The 22,812-nt window shown below is 43.9% G+C and overlaps 1 protein-coding gene across 4 annotated transcripts in view; it reads right to left on the reverse strand.

Annotated features, from left to right (window-relative positions):
• Positions 1 to 15,431: 15,431 nt before the first annotated feature.
• Positions 15,432 to 22,812, reverse strand: part of LOC141152948 (uncharacterized) — a 236,853-nt gene continuing 229,472 nt past the window's right edge. For all 4 annotated transcript variants that reach the window (XM_073637626.1, XM_073637602.1, XM_073637610.1 and 1 more), the window contains one exon: positions 15,432 to 21,653. In XM_073637626.1, the coding sequence (XP_073493727.1) occupies positions 19,977 to 21,653 (1,677 nt within the window). In that variant the 3' untranslated portion in view covers positions 15,432 to 19,976. The remainder of the gene's footprint in view (positions 21,654 to 22,812) is intronic.

Here is a 22,812-nt window from a genome sequence, read left to right on the forward strand (position 1 = left end):
CTGAGGACAGGGGGGAGGATTAAGAGGAGGAGGAGAGCATGGTCAGTCGTCATCTTGGTGAGGACACGGAAATCTTGCCCGTTACCAGTCTGGCACGCATGGCTGACTTTATGTTACGCTGCCTTAACCGTGACCCTCGCGTTGTCAAAATGTTGGGTGACAGTCATTACTGGTTGGTGACACTTGTAGACCCCCGCTACAAGGAGAACTTTCACTCTCTTTTTCCTGAGGTGGAGAGGTCTACAAAAATGGGGCAATACCAGAAGGCCCTTGCTGCAGAACTCTTAAAAAAATTCCCATCTGAACACGCTAGCGACAGAGGTCACAGTTCGTTGCCCAACCAAGGCGTACAGGCGAGAGAGATGCAACTCCAATCCAGCAGAGGCAGGGGAACACTGTCAACATTCTGGGACAGTTTTCTGACACCCGCCCAGCTTACAGGCCCTGAGGCGTGGGGTACTCTCTCACAAGGAGTGGAAAGTTTCAAAAGATGGTGAGGGAGTACCTTGCCGATCGTACCAGCATCCTCCGTGATTCCTCTGTGCCTTTTAATTATTGGGTATCCAAGCTGGACACTTGGAATGAACTCGCTCTGTACGCCTTGGAGGTCCTGGCCTGCCCTGCCGCTTGTGTGCTATCGGAGCGTGTTTTTAGTGCCGCTGGGGGAATTATAACTGATAAGCGCACTCGCCTGTCAACTGACAATGCTGACAAGCTGACCCTTATCAAAATGAACAAGGGCTGGATTGGGCCAGACTTCTCATCACCACCAAATGACAGCAGAGTAACATGAAGTCAAATCCACTGTGTTATTTCGGGAGGTGACTTCACATGCACCACTTCACACCCACACATGGGTATACGCTTCCTTGTTTCGGCTGTTTAATCTTCTTCTCCTTATCCTCAGCCTCCACCACCACTATACCACCAGGGTGCCAGCATTGCAAGCTCCTCCGTCCTTATTTTTGGCAGCTTTTGATTGCAAGGCATAAGCAAATACTATGGGACACCCACTCCCCAATAATGGGACTTATGTTTGTAATATGCTGTACTGCATGGCTCTTGTAAGGGGCATTGCAAGTTGCTCCATCGTAATTTTTTGCAGCTTTTGCTTGGAAAGCATAAGCAAATACCATGGGACACCCACTCCCCAATAATGGGACTTATGTTTGTAATATGCTGTACTGCATGGCTCTTGTAAGGGGCATTGCAAGTTGCTCCGTCCTAATTTTTGGCAGCTTTTGCTGGGAAAGCATAAGCAAATACTATGGGACACCCACTCCCCAATAATGGGACTTATGTTTGTAATATGCTGTACTGCATGGCTCTTGTAAGGGGCATTGCAAGTTGCTCCATCCTAATTTTTGGCAGCTTTTGCTGGGAAAGCATAAGCAAATACTATGGGACACCCACTCCCCAATAATGGGACTTATGTTTGTAATATGCTGTACTGCATGGCTCTTGTAAGGGGCATTGCAAGTTGCTCCGTTCTAATTTTTGGCAGCTTTTGCTTGGAAAGCATAAGCAAATACTATGGGACACCCACTCCCCAATAATGGGACTTATGTTTGTAATATGCTGTACTGCATGGCTCTTGTAAGGGGCATTGCAAGTTGCTCCATCCTAATTTTTGGCAGCTTTTGCTGGGAAAGCATAAGCAAATACTCTGGGACACCGACTCCCCAATAATGGGACTTATGTTTGTAATATGCTGTACTGCATGGCTCTTGTAAGGGGCATTGCAAGTTGCTCCGTCCTAATTTTTGGCAACTTTTGCTTGGAAAGCATAAGCAAATACCATGGGACACACACTCCCCAATAATGGGACTTATGTTTGTAATATGCTGTACTGCATGTGACGCGCCCCCTGGGCCGTGTGTACACGTGTGTGGGATACCCGGTGCCGGGTCTCAGGGGTCTGTAGTCTCCGTGGCGGTGACCCGGTCCCGTGGCTCAGGCTGGTCAAACCAGTGGCAGTGTTTCTTGGGTTTTGAGGTTAATTGTCCAACTGCGCCACCCGTGGATTGCGGTCAGGGAGTACCACCGCTGCGAGGCAGACCGCTGAGGCTGGTGTTGTGTGCGCAGCATAGAATGGGATTACTCCCCTCGGGAGGAGTATAGCCTCAGGGCAGTGAGTGTGGATGATGGGGGTGATGGTGCACGAGCGCAGCAGGAATGACTCAGAGTCTTTGCAGTGCAGTTCAGGGTCTTTACTGATGATTATAAGGTAGACCCTCCCGGGAGTACTGGCTAGCATAAGAGGCCTGGTCAGTCTGTGAGGAAGCAGGAGTTCCCCTGGCCAGGTGGAGTTGTAGGCCTCCCCGTCTGTCTGCACTCTTCCTGGCTACCTTGCTGTAAGCGGGTAGAAGTAGCCCACGTCCCTGAGTGTACCGTGTAGTGCTCACCCGTATGGCTGGTGACTTGGGGCCTTCTGTTAGCCTCCGCTCCACGACGGCGGTGCTGGTCCCTTGCTTGTGACTGAGCCTCCGGGCTTCTATGGCCAGAGGACCTGAAATCCCCTACCGGCTGGTTTCTTCCACTGGATATATAAGTCCTCACAGCTTCGGACTCCTGTGTCCGGTTCCTATTGTCTTCTGCCAGGGCGAGCTCTGCTCAGCTTCCAGCCCCTGGTCTTTAGCTCCTAGCTCCTACAGAGCTCCTTGCTGTTAATTTCCCTTGCTCTCACTCTGACTCTGACTGTTCTCTGACTCACTCAACCCCACCCCAGATCCAGTTTATAAGGGCAGAATTCTCCCCTCCCAGGATTGGGGCAGGAGGATGTTGCATGTTTAAGGGATCCTGACCAGGAAACCTCCCACTTGCTCTCCGACGTAATATCTCTATTACTGTGGTGACCAGACCCCTGGGGTGCCACACATGGCTCTTGTAAGGGGCATTGCAGTTCCTCATAATTTTTGGAAAGCCTTCCATTCACTGCTTAGGCCAACAGTGCACGGGAGACCCAGTTGCTATAAATGGAAAAAAAGGTTTAGTTAACGCCCTCTGACCTCCATGTCATTTCCAAGGGGCATTGGAGTGGCTCGAAATTTTTGGTAGGCATTGCACTCACTGTATGCCCTATAACTGTGTAGCCGAACCGCTCCTTTTGTTACAGAAACATATCCTTCAAGACATATCTGGTTGACTGGCCTGATATTGATGTGAATGGTCCCTGTTCCTTCTGCTCTTTCTCCTTTGCCACTACCTCATCCATCATTTATCACCTGAAGCTTTGTTTTAACGGGAGTCATAGAACTTGGATAGTAGCAGGAAAACATCCAGCAATCCTCGGAGGAGGTAGTATATGCGCCAAAACGCTGACCACCTCAGGCCTAGCCGCTGCTACATACATGCGCTTGCATTACAACAAAACAAAGCAGATGCTAACTTCTATCATCCTCATCATGCTCCTCACCTTGGCACTCTCAACTCCCCTGATGGAGAAGCCAGGGCCCACCGGAGGAGTCTGATAGTCCGGTGGGCTCGGCCAATGCTGCCCTAAAGCAGGCCAGGCTAAGAAAAGTGAGGGAAAGGTTACCGGGACAAATAGGGGTGGCTGGGGACCGAGTATGGACACCCGGCCACCCCCTGGAGGCTAGGGAGCAAGCGGGGACACCCGGCCACCAGGCGGCTGGGGACTGAGTATGGATACCAGGCCGCCGCACAGCCATGGCGTGGTGGCCAGATTCCGCCTCCACATGCCTAAAAGGCCCAATTTAAAGTGCAAGCAAGCAAGCAGTATGGTATTGCAGCCTGGGGGTGGGTGGGTGACAGGCAGCATACTTGAGCTTGTATTGCAAGGAATGGGGGAGGTACAATTGAACACTGCCCTGGGACTAGAACTTGCATGGGGATAGTTGCAAGTCTGCATCTTCTGATGCGGTAAGGATCACTTATGATGGGCACACTTTTAGACAGTGACCTGGGAGTCAGAGATGCTTCCATGGGTCTTCCCCATGCTGCTCCCATGTCTTTTCAGCACTTTATGCATGTGTCACACAGCACATGGCCAGATAAGGTTGAAAAATGTTAAAATGACATTTCACGGTGAATGCATTTGTCATAGTTGAAAGCAATACAAAAGTGCAAAAACGCATAAAAAATGCTACTTGTGAACATAGCCGAAGGTGTGGAGGAGTATGTTTGTTTTTGGTCATTTATTTTAACTTATACACAAGTCTTTTCCCTGGAAAGGATGTTCCTTAACTAGTGTTGAGCATTCCGATACTGAAATATCGGGTATAGGCCGATATTCGCGGTATCGGAATTCCGATACTTAATTCCGATACTTTTACAATATCGAATACCGGAATCGGAAGTTCCCATAATGCCTGCGCTCTGCAGTGTCTCTGAAGTATGACAAGCTGGATGGCAGCGCTCAGCTGAGATCCAGCCTGTCATCAGAATGCCATCCCAGCGTGGGAGAATTCTCCTGATCGTTTAAAAGCCGGCGGGCGGTAAAAAGCCGCCGGCTTTTAAACAATCACACAGCCCCATACTGCTTCCCCGCAGCCTCCCACCCCGATCCTCCACCTCCCATCCCGATCGCAAGTTAGGACCGGGCGGGGAGCGCAGCATCAAGGAGCGGGGAGCGAAGGACCCGGGCGGGGAAGCCGGCAGTGAAAAGACTTCACCGCCGACTTTCCCATTCTGTGCTGCGCTTTCCCGCCGGTTATTTCAAATGAACAGCTGAGGTATCAGGTGATGCTGATCAGCTGTTCATTTGAAGTAGCCGCGGTGCCCTCAGAGGGTTCACGTGAGTTCATGCTTGACTGCATTGCATGAACTCACATGAACTTTCCCACGGCCGCACAGGTCAGCCTCACCTCCCAGACGATCAGCCCGTCATGATTGGTGTGTGTGGGTGTCTGTGCGTGTGTCTGCGAGTGTGTGCGGGGTGTCTGTGCGTGTGTCTGCGAGTGTGTGCGGGGTGTCTGTGCGATGTCTGCGGGTGTGTGCGATGTCTGCGGGTGTGTGCGGTGTTTGTGCGATGCGTGCGGCTGTGTGCGGGTGTGCGCGGTGTCTGTGCGATGTCTGCGGTGTCTGTGCGATGTCTGCGAGTGTGTGCGGTGTCTGTGCGATGTCTGCGAGTGTGTGCGGTGTCTGTGCGATGTCTGAGGGTGTGTGCGGTGTCTGTGCGATGTCTGCGAGTGTGTGCGGTGTCTGTGCGATGTCTGCGGGTGTGTGCATGCAGGCAGACATAGGCCGATGTGACACTACTACTCCCATTGGCCTATGTCTGTCCCCCGTCCACTCGTGCCAGCAGGATCAGCTCGATGGGAGCAGTAGTTCCCATCAGCCTGATCCTGCTATTTAAATTGCCCTACTGTGTCCCCAATAAATTTTAAATACATGTCATTGGTGGCCAGTGGTTGCCAACAATAAATTAGTTCATACATTACCTGTCCCCGCCGATCGCCACCTAAAATAAAGTAAAAAATAAAAAACTACACCTATACTCACCTAGACACCTAATTCCCCGAAGCCATCGATCTCCTGTAATAAAATATAAAATAATAAACCACAACCTTATCCTTACCCCTCCGTAGTAGTCCATGAGTGTCCCACGATGATCTCCAGTTTAGAGCAGCCACATAGAATGTGACCGCTCTGAACCGCTGCCGCCGCTAGAATGATGGGGCCGTAAAGCAGCCCCGTCATTGCATAAGCGGGTTCGCCGGAGTTCAGGCAGCGCTGCTCCGGTTAGCTCCTTTACGGCCCTGCTGTATCGTGAGAAATTCCCACGGTACAGCAGTGCCGTAAAGGAGGTCTCCGGAGCTGCGCTGCCTGAATGCACTCCGGTGACCTCAGTCAGTGGCTCCCGCTGCCGGGAGCGGACGTGTTCCCGGCAGTGTGAGCTTACAGCAGCCATGCACAGCTGTCACCATCTCCAGATGTGACAGCTGTGCATGGGAGATCAGCGCAGGAATGTGGACAGGTAACTATTTTTTTTAGTAAACTAAGAATTAAATAAAATTGTGTGTTATATTTCAAATAAATTATTTTTTTCTGGGTGTAGTGTGTTTTTTCTTTTTAACACTTTGTAGGTTAGTAATGGGGGTGTCTTATAGACGCCCATCATTACTAACCTGGGCTTCATGGCAGCTGGCGCTGACATGAACCCCAACCCTATTACCCCCTGCCACCGCACCAGGGCAGCGTGGAAGAGCGAGGCTAAGTGCCAGAGTTGGCGCATCCTATGGATGCGCCATTTCTGGGTCAGCTGACGGCTGGTGTTTCTAGCCTGGGAGGGGGCCAATATTCATGGCACCCTTCCTGGGCTATTAATATCAGCCCCCAGCTGTCTGCCTAGCCTTTGCTAGCTATTAAATAGGGGGTACCCCACGTCATTTTTTGGGGGGGTCCCCCATTTTAATAGCTAGTAAAGGCTAGGTATTCAGCTGGGGGCTGATATTAGTAGTCTGGGAAGCTCCGTGGGTATTACCCACTTCCCAGGCTTCAAACATCTGCCCCAGCCGTCTGCTTAACCTCCGCTGGAGCCTAAAATTATGGGGGATCCCACGCCAATTTTTTTTTAAATAAATCCTTTATTTTAACACTAAATGACATTTGAGGAGTTAATAAAGATGCAGTCCCTAAATTATTATTTATTTTTTAATTAATTTTTCCCCAAAATTTTGACGTGGGCTTTGCCATATTTTTGTATGCCAGCCAGGTACAGCATCCAGCTTCTATGAACGCGCCATTTTCCGGGGTGGCTGCGGACTGCAATTTGCACCGGGGGGGGGGCAGAAAGCTTGGGCCTCCCTGCGCTGCAGATTCCATCCCCCAGCTGCCTAGTTGTACCTGGCTGGACCCACAAATAGGGAGAAGCCCCACGTTTTTTTTTTTAAATTATTTCATGAAATTCATGAAATAATAAAGAAAAAAAGGGCTTCCCTATATTGTTGTGTCCGGCCAGGTACAAATAGGCAGCTGGTGGTTGGGCGCAGCCCGTTCCTGCCTGCTGTACCTGGCTGGACACAAATATAGTGCGAAGCCCCACGTAAATTTTTTTTAAATTATTTCAGGAAATTCATGAAATAATTAAAAAAAAATTGATGTGGGGCTTCGCCTTATATTTGTGTCCAGCCAGGTACAGCAGGCAGGAACGGGCTGCGCCCAACCACCAGCTGCCTATTTGTACCTGGCCGGACACAACAATATAGGGAAGCCCTTTTTTTAAAAAATTATTTCATGAAATAATTTTAAAAAAATTGACGTGGGGCTTCGCACTATATTTGTGTCCAGCCAGGTACAGCAGGCAGGAACGGGCTGCCCCCAACCACCAGCTGCCTATTTGTACCTGGTTGGACACAACAATATAGGGAAGCCCTTTTTTTCTTAATTATTTCATGAATTTCATGAAATAATTAAAAAAAAAAATACGTGGGGCTTCGCCCTATTTTTGTGTCCAGCCAGGTACAACTAGGCAGCTGGGGGCTGGAAACCGCAGCACAGGGAGGCCCAAGCTTTCTGGGCCCCACCCGCTGCAAATTGCAGTCCGCAGCCTCCCCCGGAAAATGGCGCGTTCATAGAAGCGCCATCTTCTGGCGCTGTACCCAACTCATCCAGGGCCCTGGTGCGGTGGCTCACTGGGTAATAAAGGGGTTAAGGCCAGCTTGGCATTATCAGCTGGCCCTAAGCCCGAAATTCATGGGGTCACGCCAATATTAGACATGACCACCATGAATTTCTAGTAAAGTATTTAAAAAAAACACAACACCCAGAAAAAAAGTCCTTTAATTGAAATAAACACACAATTCTTTATTGTTCTAAATTAAACTATACTTACCATCACGCCCATTCCAGCTGAAGCCAATGATCTCCTGCAATAAAAGAAAAATAATAAAGCAACCTCATCCTTACTTTTCCATGGTTCCCATGACAGCTTCAGCTCTGCTACATCGAGATGACAGGCTGGACCGCAGCAGAACGCTGCCATCCAGCCTGTCATCCCGCAGACACTGAGAAGCGCAGGCATGCTTGCGCTCCTCAGTGTCTCTCTGTGACGGCATAAAGATGAGCCGAGGTCATGTCCAATGAACTCGGCTCACCTCATGCACATCACTGACAGCGTGGGAAAATTCTCCTGCACTCAGCGCTTCAGCGTGAGATCTTTCCCACGCTGTCAGTGACGTGAATGAGGTGAGGTCATGTCCAATGAACTCAGCTCACCTCATGCACGTCACTGACAGCGTGGGAAAATTCTCACGCTGAAGCGCTGAGTGCAGGAGAATTCTCTCACGCTGTCAGTGACGTGCATGAGGTGAGCTGAGTTCATTGGACATGAACTCGGCTCATCTGGATGCGGTCACAGAGAGACACTGAGGAGCGCAAGCACTAAATGACAAGTACAGTAATCAACACAGTCACTGTACTTCATATATATGTGACTGACATGTTTCTATCTATCTAATCTATGTATGATTCTCTATTCCTTCTATTCTAAATTGTCGGGTACAGATGCTGAATTGCCAGACGGCTTTTTTAAAGAGACGGTGCATGAAAACACTATTATATTTTTAAATAAATCCTTTACACTAAATGACAAGTACAGTAAGCAACACTGTCACTGTACTTCATATATATGTGACTGACATGTTTCTATCTATCTAATCTATGTGTGAAGCTCTATTCTGTCTGTTATAAATTGTCGGGTACCGCTGCTGAATTGCCGGCTGGCTTTTTAAAAGAGACAGTGCATGAAAACACAATTATTTTTTTAAATAAATCCTTTACACTAAATGACAAGTACAGTAAGCAACACTGTCACTGTACTTCATATATATGTGACTGACATGTTTCTATCTATCTAATCTATGTGTGAAGCTCTATTCTTTCTGTTGTAAATTGTCGGGTACCGGTGTATGCCGCTGATGAATTGCCGGCTTTTCGCGTAATACATTCTACATTATTCTTAGTTGTTTTACTTCATGTAGAATTAACCTACAAGGAAAGAAAGGGTTTATTTTCATTCCGATATTTGTGTCCCATTGACTTGCATTGGTTTCCGGTATCGGAATAGGCGATATCCGATACTTTTTGGGTATTGGTCCGATCCAATCCGATACGATATTTCCTGATATCGGAAGGTATCGCTCAACACTATCCTTAACATATTTCACAGGAAAAAAGTTTCACTTTCGTTTTTGAACGTTTTATTGTGAGCCCGTAAAAGTGGCTTAATACCTCTGACCACGTTGTTGACAGCAGTGACCTGGGGGTCAGAAATGCTTCCTGGGGCGATCCCCATGCTGTCCTTATGTCATTTGAGCACTGTCACTATCGTTTTGGGCACTTGTTAGGCTTTTAAAAGACTGCCGGGGGTGCCACCGCAAAAATGCTCGAGTCTCCCATAGACTAACATTGGGCTCGTTGCTCGGGTCGAGCACCCGAGTATCACGGCGAGCTCGGCCCGAGCTTCGAGCACCCGAGCATTTTAGTGCTCGCTCAACACTAGTAGCGGATCCTCTCCGGTGTCCCATGTCTGAGCACCATAGAGGGATGGATGAGGTGGTCCCTGGGGGTGTCTCGGGCCCTCCTATAGCCACGGCCGATGCACCAATTGCTGTAGCCACGTTGTTTAAAGCATTCAGCCAGATCTGCGGCCTGTTTCTCAAATTTAGAATTAGTTGAGCAGATCCGCCACATCCTGAGGAACTGTCCAACCGGGACGGCTCTGATGGTAGAAGGATCATGAGCTGATGTAGCATGTATCAGGGAATTAACGGCAGTAGGCTTCCTATACACATCAGTCTGGATCTGACAATCAGGGTCCACCTCAAGGGTGACATCCAAAAAGTCGATCCGTTTGGAGTGATGGGTATAGGTAAGCCTAATCGAATATGCATTGGAATTCAATCATGACATAAAATCATCAAGTTCCTCCACCGTCCCCTGCCAGAAAAATAAGATGTCATCTATATATCTCATCCATGACACGACCCGGTCCGCGCCCCGTATCCCCTCGTCGCCAAAAATCTCCCTCTCCCAGGCGCCCAGGAAGGCAGCAACAGCAGACAGGACGTTCAATGGACTCTCTTGTGCTATATGCACTGCAGTCTGCCACATACACTGCCTGCCTGCCTAACACTGATTATATGTGTGGCGCCCTGCTGCGCACTGGTGCCACAGATCCCAGAGGGGTGCATGGATGGAATTCTCCCCAGTGGCCTCAATACATGCAGACACCTCCACACAAGTCCACTAGATGGAGCCCTCTCAGGTATATAAATACTGGGGGGTGGAGTTCAGGAAGTCAGTCAGTGGGAAGCAGACAGTGTGACACCATGCTGCAGCTCCAGACAAGCTGAAGTCTGTGTGGCTGAAGGCCAAGCTAGGCCCAAGCTGCGGGCTAGTCTGGCCAGTGAGAGCCTGGAGCGGGCTAGAAGGCAAGTGAGATTTCCTGTCAGGCACAGACAGGGACAGAACTCAGAGAGTCTGCTCAGGGAGTCTGCATGAGAGAGTCTACAGACTGAGGAGAAGAAAGAAAAAACGCATAGGGGGCAGAGGAGCATAACAGGCTCACCCCAAACCATATACCGGACACCGGGTCTGCCCCTACAGGGATCTTTATGACCAGTAGGAACAACCGGAATCCCTGGAGAACTACAAGTCCCAGGTTAACCAACCGCTGACCACAGCAACAGGGTACCACTAAGGCTCCAGCGACCAAGAATAGTGGGAACCATTAGAAAACCTTACCGCCAGGTCAGTAGGTACAAGAAGGAAGCGGTAAGCAAGCCAGGCCTAGCTCCAGGCAGGCATGAAGCTTAGAGAGTAAAAGACACAGATCAGGAGGCCTTACACCCACTCACTGGGGAGAGTCCAGAAATGTACCCTTCGCCCTGAGTGCCCTGGACCATACCTGCATCACCACCAGTAAAGGTATTGAAGTTTGCCCTTGTGTGTGTGCCTGTACTTCCTCTGGGACCGTCCTGCCGTCTCTCTCCTGCTTCCACCATCTTTCTACACCTCTACACTGCCCTGAGGCCTGCTCCACCTGTGGGGAGCCGTCCCATCATAGCTGCCCCTAACATCAGCCTCAGTGGACTGCTGCAGCGCTTGTAACCTCCTACCAGAATCCACAGGTGACGTCACGAATAATTCCAAAAACCCCAAATAATAGAAGTTTCCCCCTTTTCACTGACCGCCCTGGGTCACAGACCGGGCCAGCCACCGTGATATCCCCCGGCAACCAGAGGCCGAGTTCCCCACGGCCCTGGGGGCGCGTCATATGCAGCTGGATTAGTCCTCAGAAGGACAGTTAGTTCAGATGGATATATATATATATGTTGTGGAATACCTATACTAACAGGACGTTCAATGGACCCTCTTGCACTATATGCACTGCAGTCTGCCACATACTCTGCCTAACTCCTGCTATCACCACTGAATATATGCAGCTGGATTAGTCCTCAGAAGGACTGTTAGTTCAGATGGATATATATATATGTTGTGGAATACCTATACTAACTATAAACAAGCAAATCTCTCCCTGATTCAGCAGCACCTCTCCCTACTCAGCCTGATTCCGGGGTAGACTGTGACGAGCATAGCGGCGCCAGGTCTCATATAGACCTGATGACACTGTGCGGCCAGCCAATCACTGTAATGCCACAACCAACATGGCTATGGCATTACTGTGCATGGCGGGCAATCCCTGCATGTTCATTGGCACTCTAAAGTGCGCCAAACATGCAGGGAGGGGTCCCAAGTTCCCGTCCGGGCAAGCTCCGAGCTTGTTGAGCACCATGGTGCTCGGGCATGTACGAAGCAGTGGCGAGCACCTTCGCTCATCACTATTAGTATTATAGATAAACATTGACATCCAGGTGGCATCTTGTCTGATTGGAATCATTCTATTTTCTTCTTCATCTTGTTTAGACGCCATGATGACTTTTCAAACCCACAACTTATCTATGCAGACTTCCATCTTCTCCGGTCTTCTGCAGCACATCTCGACCTGGTGACCTTAAAAATACAAGTGTGATTATAATGTTTCTGAGTAAAAATATCTGCCCTACACTATGCCCCTGAATAAATAATTGCCCATCACTGTGTTCCCTGCACCAAATATGATGCCACACTCTCCCTCTTATTGTACATGGCCCCAAACACTACCCTCTCCTTTCCATATTGGGCCCCCTCTTCACACTGTCCTCTGAAACTGTGCCCACCTATAGTGCCCAGTCTCTTTATTGTGTCCCCTCATCATACTCCCCCCTCTTTTGCATACTGTTTCCTCCTTGTTGTGCCCTCACACTTTCATCCCATGTTGCCCCCTCTCTATACTGCCCCCCAGACTACCCAGTCTTTATTTTGTGCCCCTTCACATTTTTCTTTCCATAATGTCTCCTTACACTAGCATTTCCCTCCTCCATCCTCATGCTGTTTCATATTTCCCCCCCTTGCTTTCCATACTGTCTCCCCATACATCTCCATACACTTTCTGTACACATTTCCTCCAACTCCTCATACTGTTTTCTCATATATTCTTTAATCCCCATACTATCTCCTCACAGATCCCATCCTGCTCCCCAAACTGCCATACTGTCTTTTTACAGGTCCCCCTTGCTCCCGAAACTGCCATAATGTCCCTAACTGGTCCCCTTCACTGCCCATACTGGCATATTGTCTCTTCACAGGTCCACCTCGCTCCCACATACTGTCTCCTCGCAGGTCCTCCTCACTCCCCATGCTGACATACTTTCTCCTCACTGGTCTCCTCTTTTACCCATTTATTACTGTAAAATAAAAAATAATAAAACACCATTGTGGGAAAACGGTCGTATCACGCCACCACTCTACAAACCATCTGGATGTAGCAGAGCAGGAATTCTTCATGGGACAGCATCACATAGGGATTATCTGCGGACAGGTGAGGTATATGTTGTTTTAAAATTTTTCATTTTACAGTAATAAATGGGTAAAAAAGGATGGGGAGTGTTTATTTCAAATAAAGGAGTCTGTCCATGTCTTTATTACATTTGACTATGGGGTTAGTAATGGGGGTGTCCAATACACGCCTCTTCATTACTAACCCCTGGGCTTGATGTCAGCTGACATTACAAAGCTGACTTCAACCCCAATACTTATTACCCCTCTTGCCACCGCACCTGGGGTGGCTGAGGGCTGATGTTCTTAGTCTGGGAGGGGGCCAATATCCATGGGCCCCTAGTGGTCTATTAATATCAGTCCTCAGCTGTCTGCGTAGCCTTTGCTGGTTACTAAAAATAGAGGGGACCCCACGTCATTTTTTTGGGGGGTCACCCCTTGTTAATAACCAGTAAAGGCTAAGTATACAGCTGTGAGCTGATATTAATAGCTTGGGTATCTCTACGTTTATTAGCCCCTTCCCAGACTATAAACATCATCCCCCAGCTGTCGGCTGTCCTTCAGATAGTTAAGAAAAATTAAGAGTACCCCTCACAATTTTTGTCTTTTAGTTGTTTAATTATTAGCTAAATACATGTACAGTAAGCTACACGCACTGCACTGATTATATATCTCAATGACATCTATCTATCTATCTATAATCTATATCTGTATCTAATGTTTTATTAGTTAGTAAACTAGCTTGAAATGACATAGAGAATTACTGTATGTAAAAGCTGATGTTAAAAACACATTGCATGCGGATTGCATATGCATGTCATTCGGATGTCAGACGGATGCTAGGTGAGAAAAATCGCATTGTACTCTCATGATACACCCATGACATTCATCCAACTTTTCGGGAGCAACATCGGACCGATTGTATAAATGCTGATGAGTCCTTACCATGCAACACAGCAAGTGCAGTGATAGGAACAAATACAGCATCAGAAAGCTCAAAACTTATGTAACAGTAGGATGGGAAGTTTTTGGAGGAGGGTAATAGATGGGGATGGTACTGGAAATGTGAGAAGTCAAATGTGTCAGTGTGTGCCATGTAATGATACAAAAGTCAGTGTGGGAGGAGGGGCAGTTCAACTGAGTTTAGTTGTGTCCCATTACGAACCCTTTTGTCAGCTCTTTATAGGAAAGATGTTAGTCATCTGTGAATTCTAATCATGCAGGAGGTTAAACCAGGAGATGAGGCTGTCTATTATTATATATCTCATACACTGAGAAACATGCTCTAAGCTATTGTCGGAGTATGTTCTTCTTGTGTTGCTGCATGCTTATGATTGGTCATCATCATACAGGGAGAAGTTCATGTCCCAACTTAAAACTGTCTGATAACACTCACTTAAACTTAAAAAAGTTGACTCACTAGGTGCCAAACACTTAAATTGCTAAGATCTCTGCAATGGAGAGGCGAAATTTAGGAAAAAAAACATTTTATTTGGCTCTGCAGTTACTACTACATCATGTGTCCAGCTTGACTTGGAAAATCTGGTGAAAGGTCCTATGCATGTGTGAGAGTGGTGGAGATAGTGTTCCGCTTTCTGGCAGCCAAAGTAGTTACATGTATTTAATAGTAATGTATGTTATCTGAAAGCAAACCTTCTGGGGCTACAGTATAGCCTATGTAGGGTTAACTGTAATGGCAGGCCCAGATTGGGAGGGCTATTGAGAGTGTCAGGAACAGGAAGTTCAAGTTCAGTTAGAGGGAGTGTGGCAAAGTGATAGCAGAGGTCAGATGCAGTGGGCTGCTAGGGCCAACATGAGCCATGAGCCAGTTACTTGGGGCAGTGGATTACCATATAACCATTCCATGCGAATCCGTCTGTCAGACCTGATACCTCAAGATGGACGTCGGGGCCTTTGGGCATGCTAAGCCTGCGGTGCTGCAGGCAAAGATGGATTCAGACTCTAAGAGGTGGAAGGAAATGGAATCCGGGTGCACTGCTTTTGGTGGAGAAGAATTCCTAGTACTAGAGGAGTTAGCAAGAAGGATGCTCTACCCACACCGAGTACTAGGGCTGAAGTTATATCCGGTACCTGTGGGGAAGACTGTAACCTATTGTGCCCTATCCTACATGCTTCATTGTAATAGCTATAAACTGCTCAGCAATAGTTTGACTGTTATAAAGCATTCGGTGTCCCCTGGATTGTGTGCTGCAGCTCTGGAAAATGGATGCCTTGAAGCGGTGGAGGCTTATGGGCCACAAGTAAATGTGATGCACCGCACACATAGCAGCACACCTGGATTGGGACACGATTTCCCTATAGGGTGCCAGAGCGTACAGAAGCAACAGCTCATCCACGACTACCTCGCTCAGGCACCTTACACATGCAGCATGGTTCTCTGCATGTGTATGCTGCATAGAAACATCGATGGCACAACCATGCCTTTTTCAAGCAAGCTGCAGCTCTACCCTCCATGAGCACTCTAGTAATGTGAATACTAGTGACGAAAACAGTGATCATAACAGAATACACATTACTTTATATCCTTTTATTTTAGTATGCAATAAAATAAAATATTTGACATAACTCTGACAGTGTCAACTAATAAATACAATAGAAAACAATTAAAAAAATGAAATATTAATTATATCAAACATTTCAAATTTCAATCAGTTTATAATATTGTTGTTATTATGATGTTTTAGTAAAAATAAACAGATGATTTATGTACAGTAGAAATGAGCAATGATAGCTACATCATAAATACATGAATTGTATTGGCAGGAGTAAAGATTTGTTTTGAACTGTTATTTTTATATGATATTTTATTATTGTTATGATTTAGATCACAAATGTAATCTGACACAAGATCCATTTAGCATTATGCTCTGTCTGTCAGTGGTTTCCAGTATTTTTGACTGTAAGAATAGCATACTTTTATAGAACTTTCCATCAAAAGTTGCAGAACCTTAAAAGAAATGATACCTCAATGAGATCTGTGCAGATTTATTGGATTCCGTTCAAAAAAATGTATGTTATAGTTTTCATAATGAACAGAAACCATGCCGCTAGTGTAAACAGAGCTTTAAACCACTAATAGATTAAAAATTACATAATGATATAATAATTCATAACTATATAATACAGGCAGATGTAGCTACAATAGTTTATTATAAAGTAGTGACCTGTAATAAATTATGCTAAATTAAAGTTCCAAGTTTTTCTCTATTGCTCAGTTAAAAATGTCAATAATGCATCACTGGAAGATTATAGATTCATTAAAATTAGTATCACAAAAATATATTGGCCCAGATTTATTATAAGTGGTATCATTTTAGCTAATGTCTAAATTAAACTCAGTCTAAGTTATTGACATGCTCTGATTTATGATGTTTGTGTCTTATTTAATAAATCTGTCATAAGATTCATTATTGCCATTAATTTTCACACTTTTTTCTCATTTGTAACTTTCATTGGTGCAAGCGGTTATAAATTTTGATGCAAATAGTTATTAAAGAAGTAGTCTATTTTATCTTTATTTTAATAGACGTATTGAGGACATGTTTGTGCTGCACTTACTAAGATGTAAGTATTATCTTTCTGTATTTGTTAATAGCTTTAGTCATAGTATAAACAGCTCTCCTGTTCTCACAATGGCAATTTATTGAGGAATAGTTGACCAGACACATCCATAAGCCTCCTCCAATAAACAAAAAAAAATAGTTTTCTCATTTGCAGTGTTTTTCAATTGGAGGAAAGTGATGGCCGGCATGGTCTCATGCTCCTCCATCACCAGCCATTTTGTGCAGGAAAGTTAAAATGAAGATAAATTGGCAACTCCTTAAGGGAGACTATCATCCAAAAATTACCTATTGTTAAAATTTTGGTTTTTGTGTTTAATATATGTTTAAAACATTTTTGCCAAAGTTTTCTTTTTTTCAGATTACGATCTTTATTGAAAAAATAGAAATAATGCAATTTTTACACTAGCAAATTGGACATTTTTAGATTCATCATTAGATTCATTCTTCCTGTCCTTTCAGGAAGAGTTTACAGTATGACTCCTTAGCAGAGACAGGATTACAATGACAGTTTACCCCTTTAGGCACAGCTGATAACACAAGATCCACCTATCACAATAGGTGATATCACAACTGACTCTGCTCACCTACCCGTCACAATGATCTTTGCACAGGCACAATAGATTTTTTAATACAAAAGATAGGGTCAGGATTTTTCTGTGTGCATGTGTTGTTTCCTTAACCCCTTTACCACCTTGGGTTTTTCCGTTTTTGCGTTTTCATTTTTTGCTCCCCTTCTTCCCAGAGCCATAACTTTTTTATTTTTCTGTCAATATGGCCATGTGAGGGCCTACTTTTTGCGGAATGAGATATACTTTTGAACGACACCATTAGTTTTACCATATCGTGTACTGGAAAAACAGCAAAAAATTCCAAGTGCAGGGAAATTGCAAGAAAAAAGTGCAATTCCACAATTGTTTTTTGGATTTTTTTTACTATGTTGACTAAATGCTGTAACTGACCATTATGATTCTCCAGGTCATTACGAGTTTGTAAATACCAAACATGTAGAGGTTATTTTTTATTTAAGTGGTGAAAAAAAATCCAAAGTTTGTAAAAAAAAAAAATTTCGCCATTTTCCAAGACTTGTAGCGTCTCTATTTTTCATGATCTGGGGCCGGGTGAGAGCTTATTTTCTTGCGCTCTGAGCGGACATTTTTATTGATACCATTTTGGGGTCGATCCGATGTTTTGATCACCCGTTACTTCATTTTATTGAAATGTTGCTGCGACCAAAAACCAGTAATTCTGCCTTTTTGATTCTTTTTCTCGTTACACCGTTTACCAATCGGATTAATTATTTTTTTATATTGATAGATCAAGAGATTCTGAATGAGGCGATGCCAAACGTGTATTTTTGATTGTTTTTTAATTGTTTTATTGGGGGCTGATTTGAACTTTTATATTTTTTTAAGTTTTTTAATATTTTTAAAAACTTTTTTTTTTACTTTTCACATGCTTCAATAGTATGTATCCATGGGAGACTTGAAGCTGCGATCATCTGATCAACTGTGCTATACACAGCAGGGCTTTAGCCCTGCTATGTGCAAAAAAAGTACTCATTTGTTATGAGCGCCAACCGCTGGGCGGCGCTCACAGCAGATCGGGTATGAGAACCACAGGGGTCTCCTGTCATGCCAACCCATCGATGGCCCGCAATCATGTGATGAGTGTCCTGATGGGCGGGTCTTATGATGCGTTTCCGGCGCGTACATGTTAATTGCGGCTGTCAGAGTATGACAGCAGCGTTTAATATGTTAACAGCCGTGGGTGGATCATGATTCCACCCACGGCTGTTAGGGGCACATGTTAGCTGATCAGATCAGCTGTCATGTGCCCAGAAAGGTGCTGGCTGAAGCCCACGCCAAAGAGGGGGGGTGCAACCTTAGACGTACTCAAACGTCCAAGGTCGTAAAGGGGTTAAACAACATGAAGTTCGAGTCTAAAAGAAAACAGAGGCCAGTGTGAAATTTGCAAGATTTCTATTTTCTCTATTTAATAAAGATAGGGATATCTTTAAAAAAATCATTGCCAAAAAAAACATGTAACACAAAAACCTGATTTAAACATCAGGTCATTTTCTGATGATAGCTTTCCTTCAAGTATGTCAGAAAGTGAAATAAAATGCACTGAAAAAGGAGCAAAAAAAATGTGGTTCAATTTTTTTTCAGCTTGTTTTTTGGTTTAAGAACACAGGTCCTTGATATGATCATTTACGGACTACTGTAAATAATTTCTGCTTACCAACATTTTTTCAAATGAGAAAAGTGTTATGTAAAGAAAAAAAAACAAACAAACGTCTTTATCCTGTAAAAAAAGACACTTCTAGAAGAATTTTCAACAAAAGGTACATTTTTAATACTTATAGCCTTTATGGGCTAATTTCATGGTAACACAATACCATTAATTTATGAAGTTTTCAAAAGGCAAAAGTATTGAAAATGATCGTAATATCCATCTAGTGCATACAAAAGAGTGACTAATTCTAGACATGATTCTGCAATCAGCTACAATCTGCAATCATCTTCTCTGATTTTCCTATTTTATTTTTTATCATTTCATGTTGTAGAAGAACACCAGGTGAAGGTGGCAACTGCTAATTGGGCACCCACTAAAGCTATTCCTCTGTACACCACTATTAAAGAGAACTATCTTTAGTCTTTAGAGCCAAATCATTTATTCTATACAGAAAAATTAGAGGCCTATGGAAAGCTCATGTCTTAAACATACATGACCCTGTACATGTATTTAAGAATAAAATATTTGCTACAATGTCTAAATAAAAAAGGTACACACTCTGTGCAGAATTATAAGATAAATTAGTATTTGGAACATATCATGGTTTTTATGCAGTTTTTCCAACTCCAAGCTGTAAACACTTGAATGCTTATTGGATAAATTTGATCAGGTGATGTGTATTTGTGTAATGAGGTAGGGTGACACCTAAGGATATCAGGACACCATTTATCAACTTTTCAAAGTCAGTTAATTTTTTTGGCCCATTTGGTCTAAGTAAAAGAAGCTGCCTAATAATTCTGCACAACTTGATAAAGGGTGTTGAATCCTTTTGGACACATCCTCCTCATTTTAATACACAAATACACAAACCAATAAGCATTCAAGCTTATATAGCTTGGAGTTGGAAAATATGTGTAAAAATGATAATATAGTCAAAATACTTGCCTAATTGTGCACATAGTGTAAGTAAGATACAGTAATCGACTATTCATGGTAAGAAAGATCTTCCAGTGCTTTGTGGGTTCTTTCTACTAGTAACTTGACTGTTTTGAGGTATCATTTTGGATACACCAATACATACCTAGCTTATATGTTTTTCATTGTAACCCTTTGAAGAGAAGATTTCTAAATGTAATCAAACAGTATTATAATCGACAGTATTTCGATGAAACATTACATTCCGAATTTGAAAACACTTTATACATTCATATCAGTGAGTGTCATGTTGTCTTCCAGCTCCAGGTAACAACTTCTCAAACACATCCTTACTGTTTAAATGTTATATAAGCTAGGTTTTAACTGGTATAACCTCTGAGCCTAATATCCATCTTGGCAGTCATTATCATTTCCAATGGCTTTACGCTGATAAACACCAAACATGAATCTTCTTCTATCAAATTCAGAACTTCTAGATTCTTTACTGATATTCTCAGACTCACTAGACTCACTGTTCCGCCTCACCTCAATTGATTCAGCACTCTCTCTAGATTGACTTTCGTTGTCCTCTGTTGATGTGCTTTCTTTGTCTTCACTGTCTGATGAATCATGATCTTCTACAGTGTTCTCTTTGGAAACAGTATTGACCTCTGATGACTTACTGGAAGATTTGCTGTCTTCTAAAGAACTATTTCCTAACACAATGGACATCAGTTTAAAAGAATTACTGACTTCTGTTGATTCACTACTTTTATCTTGCTCTATTTTGCTAGCAGAACCATGTGATTTCTTGTCACTTTCAGATGAGTCTGTCTCTCCAGAGTTTTCATTAGAGGTTTGGTCACTTTGACTGTCTTCCATGGATTCACTTGTATCTTGTGTAGACTTGGACTCATCTTTGTCTTCCACAGATACACTTTTGCTAATTTTCCTAACAGCTTTTTCATTTTCTTTTAATTGCAGTATTTCTTTGGACTCACCATGACTAACATTTTCTCCCGATTTATTATCTTCTTCTGATTGACTGATATCTTCTTGTGATGACGTAACATCTTCAATTGACTCTTTAGACTTGGTGACATCTTCATTTTGAGTTTTATAATCTAGTCTGCTAGTTAATAGTGTATCTTCATGTGAATGAGTATCTTCCCTTGGGGTTTTGTCTTTTGATTGAGAGCCTTCTGTTGAAGGAGTGTCTTCTGTTGAGTCCTCATGTGAGTCAATGTCTTCCTGTGAATGTGTGTCTTCTGGAGAATGAATATCATCTGGGGAGTGAACATCCTCTTTTGAGTGACTGTCTTCCTTTGAATGACTATCTTCTTTTGACTGAAGTACTTCTTTTGAATTCATATTTTCATCTGATCCACTATCAAATAGTTTTGATTCATCTTGTTTGCTATTCAGTACATTTTCTGCGCTATCCAATGCTTCAGAATTGTGTTTTTCTTGGTTTTTATACTCATTTAACATTTGGTTTGGCTCCTCAGACTTACTTTTCTGCTTTTCAAGATGTCCTTTGCCTTGGTTGTTGGAAATCTTCTTTTCTTTGTTTTTTTTCGCCTTTTTGCTTTTTTCAGAAGATGTACTTATGGTAACATCCCCGTTTGTACTAGAGTCACTGTTATGATTTAATGATATATTAGAATCATCATTTTGCATTTCTTCATCATCCTTTTCAATACTGTAATGCTGACTTTTCTTAAGCTTGCTGTTGATATCATTATTATTCTCTTTACTTTCATTTCTACAGTCCTGATTATCCTCCTTACTGTCTCCAGCTTTAATAGTTACATTGTCTTCATAGTCTCCATTCTCATCTTCATCATTATCTTCATTATCATTATCTTCATTATCATCATCATCATCTTCAGTGTTTTCATCCTCACCATTGTCATCATCGTCATTGTCTTCAAGTGATGAATTCTCATGAATCGTTTTATTTATGTCACTTTTGGCATCCTCTTTGCCTTTTTTCATTGCCTCATTTGAGTGTGTCCAAGGTCCTCCTTTCCGATTTTCAGTGGCAGAACGTGATTGATCCCCACTTTTTGGAACAATCTGCATGATATAATAGAATGTGATTATCCAGTGTTATACACAGAATGCACATTTATTTGTTTCAAATTAAAATAATTGCAATATTCCTATTTCATGTATCCTCTATATAAATTAAAATGTAATTTTCCCTAAAATTACTACATAGGCAGGTTAAATACTCTAGAAATATGTTGTATATTCCCTAATGTACATATAGAGCTTAGACTCTAGGCTCGTGTTCCTCAAAGATGCTCATCCAAGGACCGATTACTTAAAGGGAATATGTTAGTTCATTTTAGAGCACGTAACCACTTATTGTTAGAACCTTGCTGTTAGGTTTTTTTTCCTTTGCTGGTCACATGACCTTGTTGGCCTATTTAATCCTGCTCCGCCCTTCTGGCTTTGCTGGACTTCATTGTATATCTACTTTCTAGCTAGCCTGTGCTCTGTATCTAACTCTGTTAGTTTGCTTGGTCTACGGACCTCTATGTTCTATCTATTTTGTTTGTTCGTCTGTCTGCTACTATTTCTGTTAGGAGGTGTCCCATATTCCTCCCAGTCCTTAGTACTTGTAGGGATTCCCTCCCCACATCTATAGGTCTTCGTACAGACTAGATTAGGACTTTAGCAGGTCTGATCGCAGGATCAGGTTCCCTGTTACATCGTAGGGATTCAGCTGAGTCTCATAGTAGGGACAGATCTCCTCTCTTTCCTTAGCTTTGGTAGCAGAACATAACAGTAAGTCCAGCCAGCAAATTCTCTAAGGAAAGATTTTTCTGTTCCATCATGGTGTCGGTTTAGGATTTGGCTCATCGCCTGCAGGGACTCTCTCTGGAGGTGGCCGAGCTCCGTCAGCACGTGAGTAACTGTCCTGGAGCACATTTCTTGGAGCCTAAGGTATGTTTGCCGGATTTGTTTTTTGGTGAACACCGAGAATTTTTTTCATTTAAAAATGCTTGCTTATTGTATTTTCGTTTGAGACCTAAGTCCTCTGGGGATGAATCCCAGCGCGTAGGGTTCATAATGTCACTTTTGCGCAAAGAGCCTCAGGAGTGGGCCTTTTCTTTGCAACCTAGTGATTAATGCTTCAGATCAGTGGATAGTTTTTTTTCTGCTTTGGGACTATTATATGATGATCCTGACCGTGTCGCATCAGCTGAGACTGAGTTGAGACGTCTAA

The sequence above is a fragment of the Phyllobates terribilis genome, unplaced genomic scaffold (genome assembly GCF_046119375.1).
Source record: "Phyllobates terribilis strain yellow unplaced genomic scaffold, ASM4611937v1 Scaffold_1__5_contigs__length_1240528914, whole genome shotgun sequence".
In the NCBI taxonomy this organism is placed as follows: domain Eukaryota; kingdom Metazoa; phylum Chordata; class Amphibia; order Anura; family Dendrobatidae; genus Phyllobates; species Phyllobates terribilis.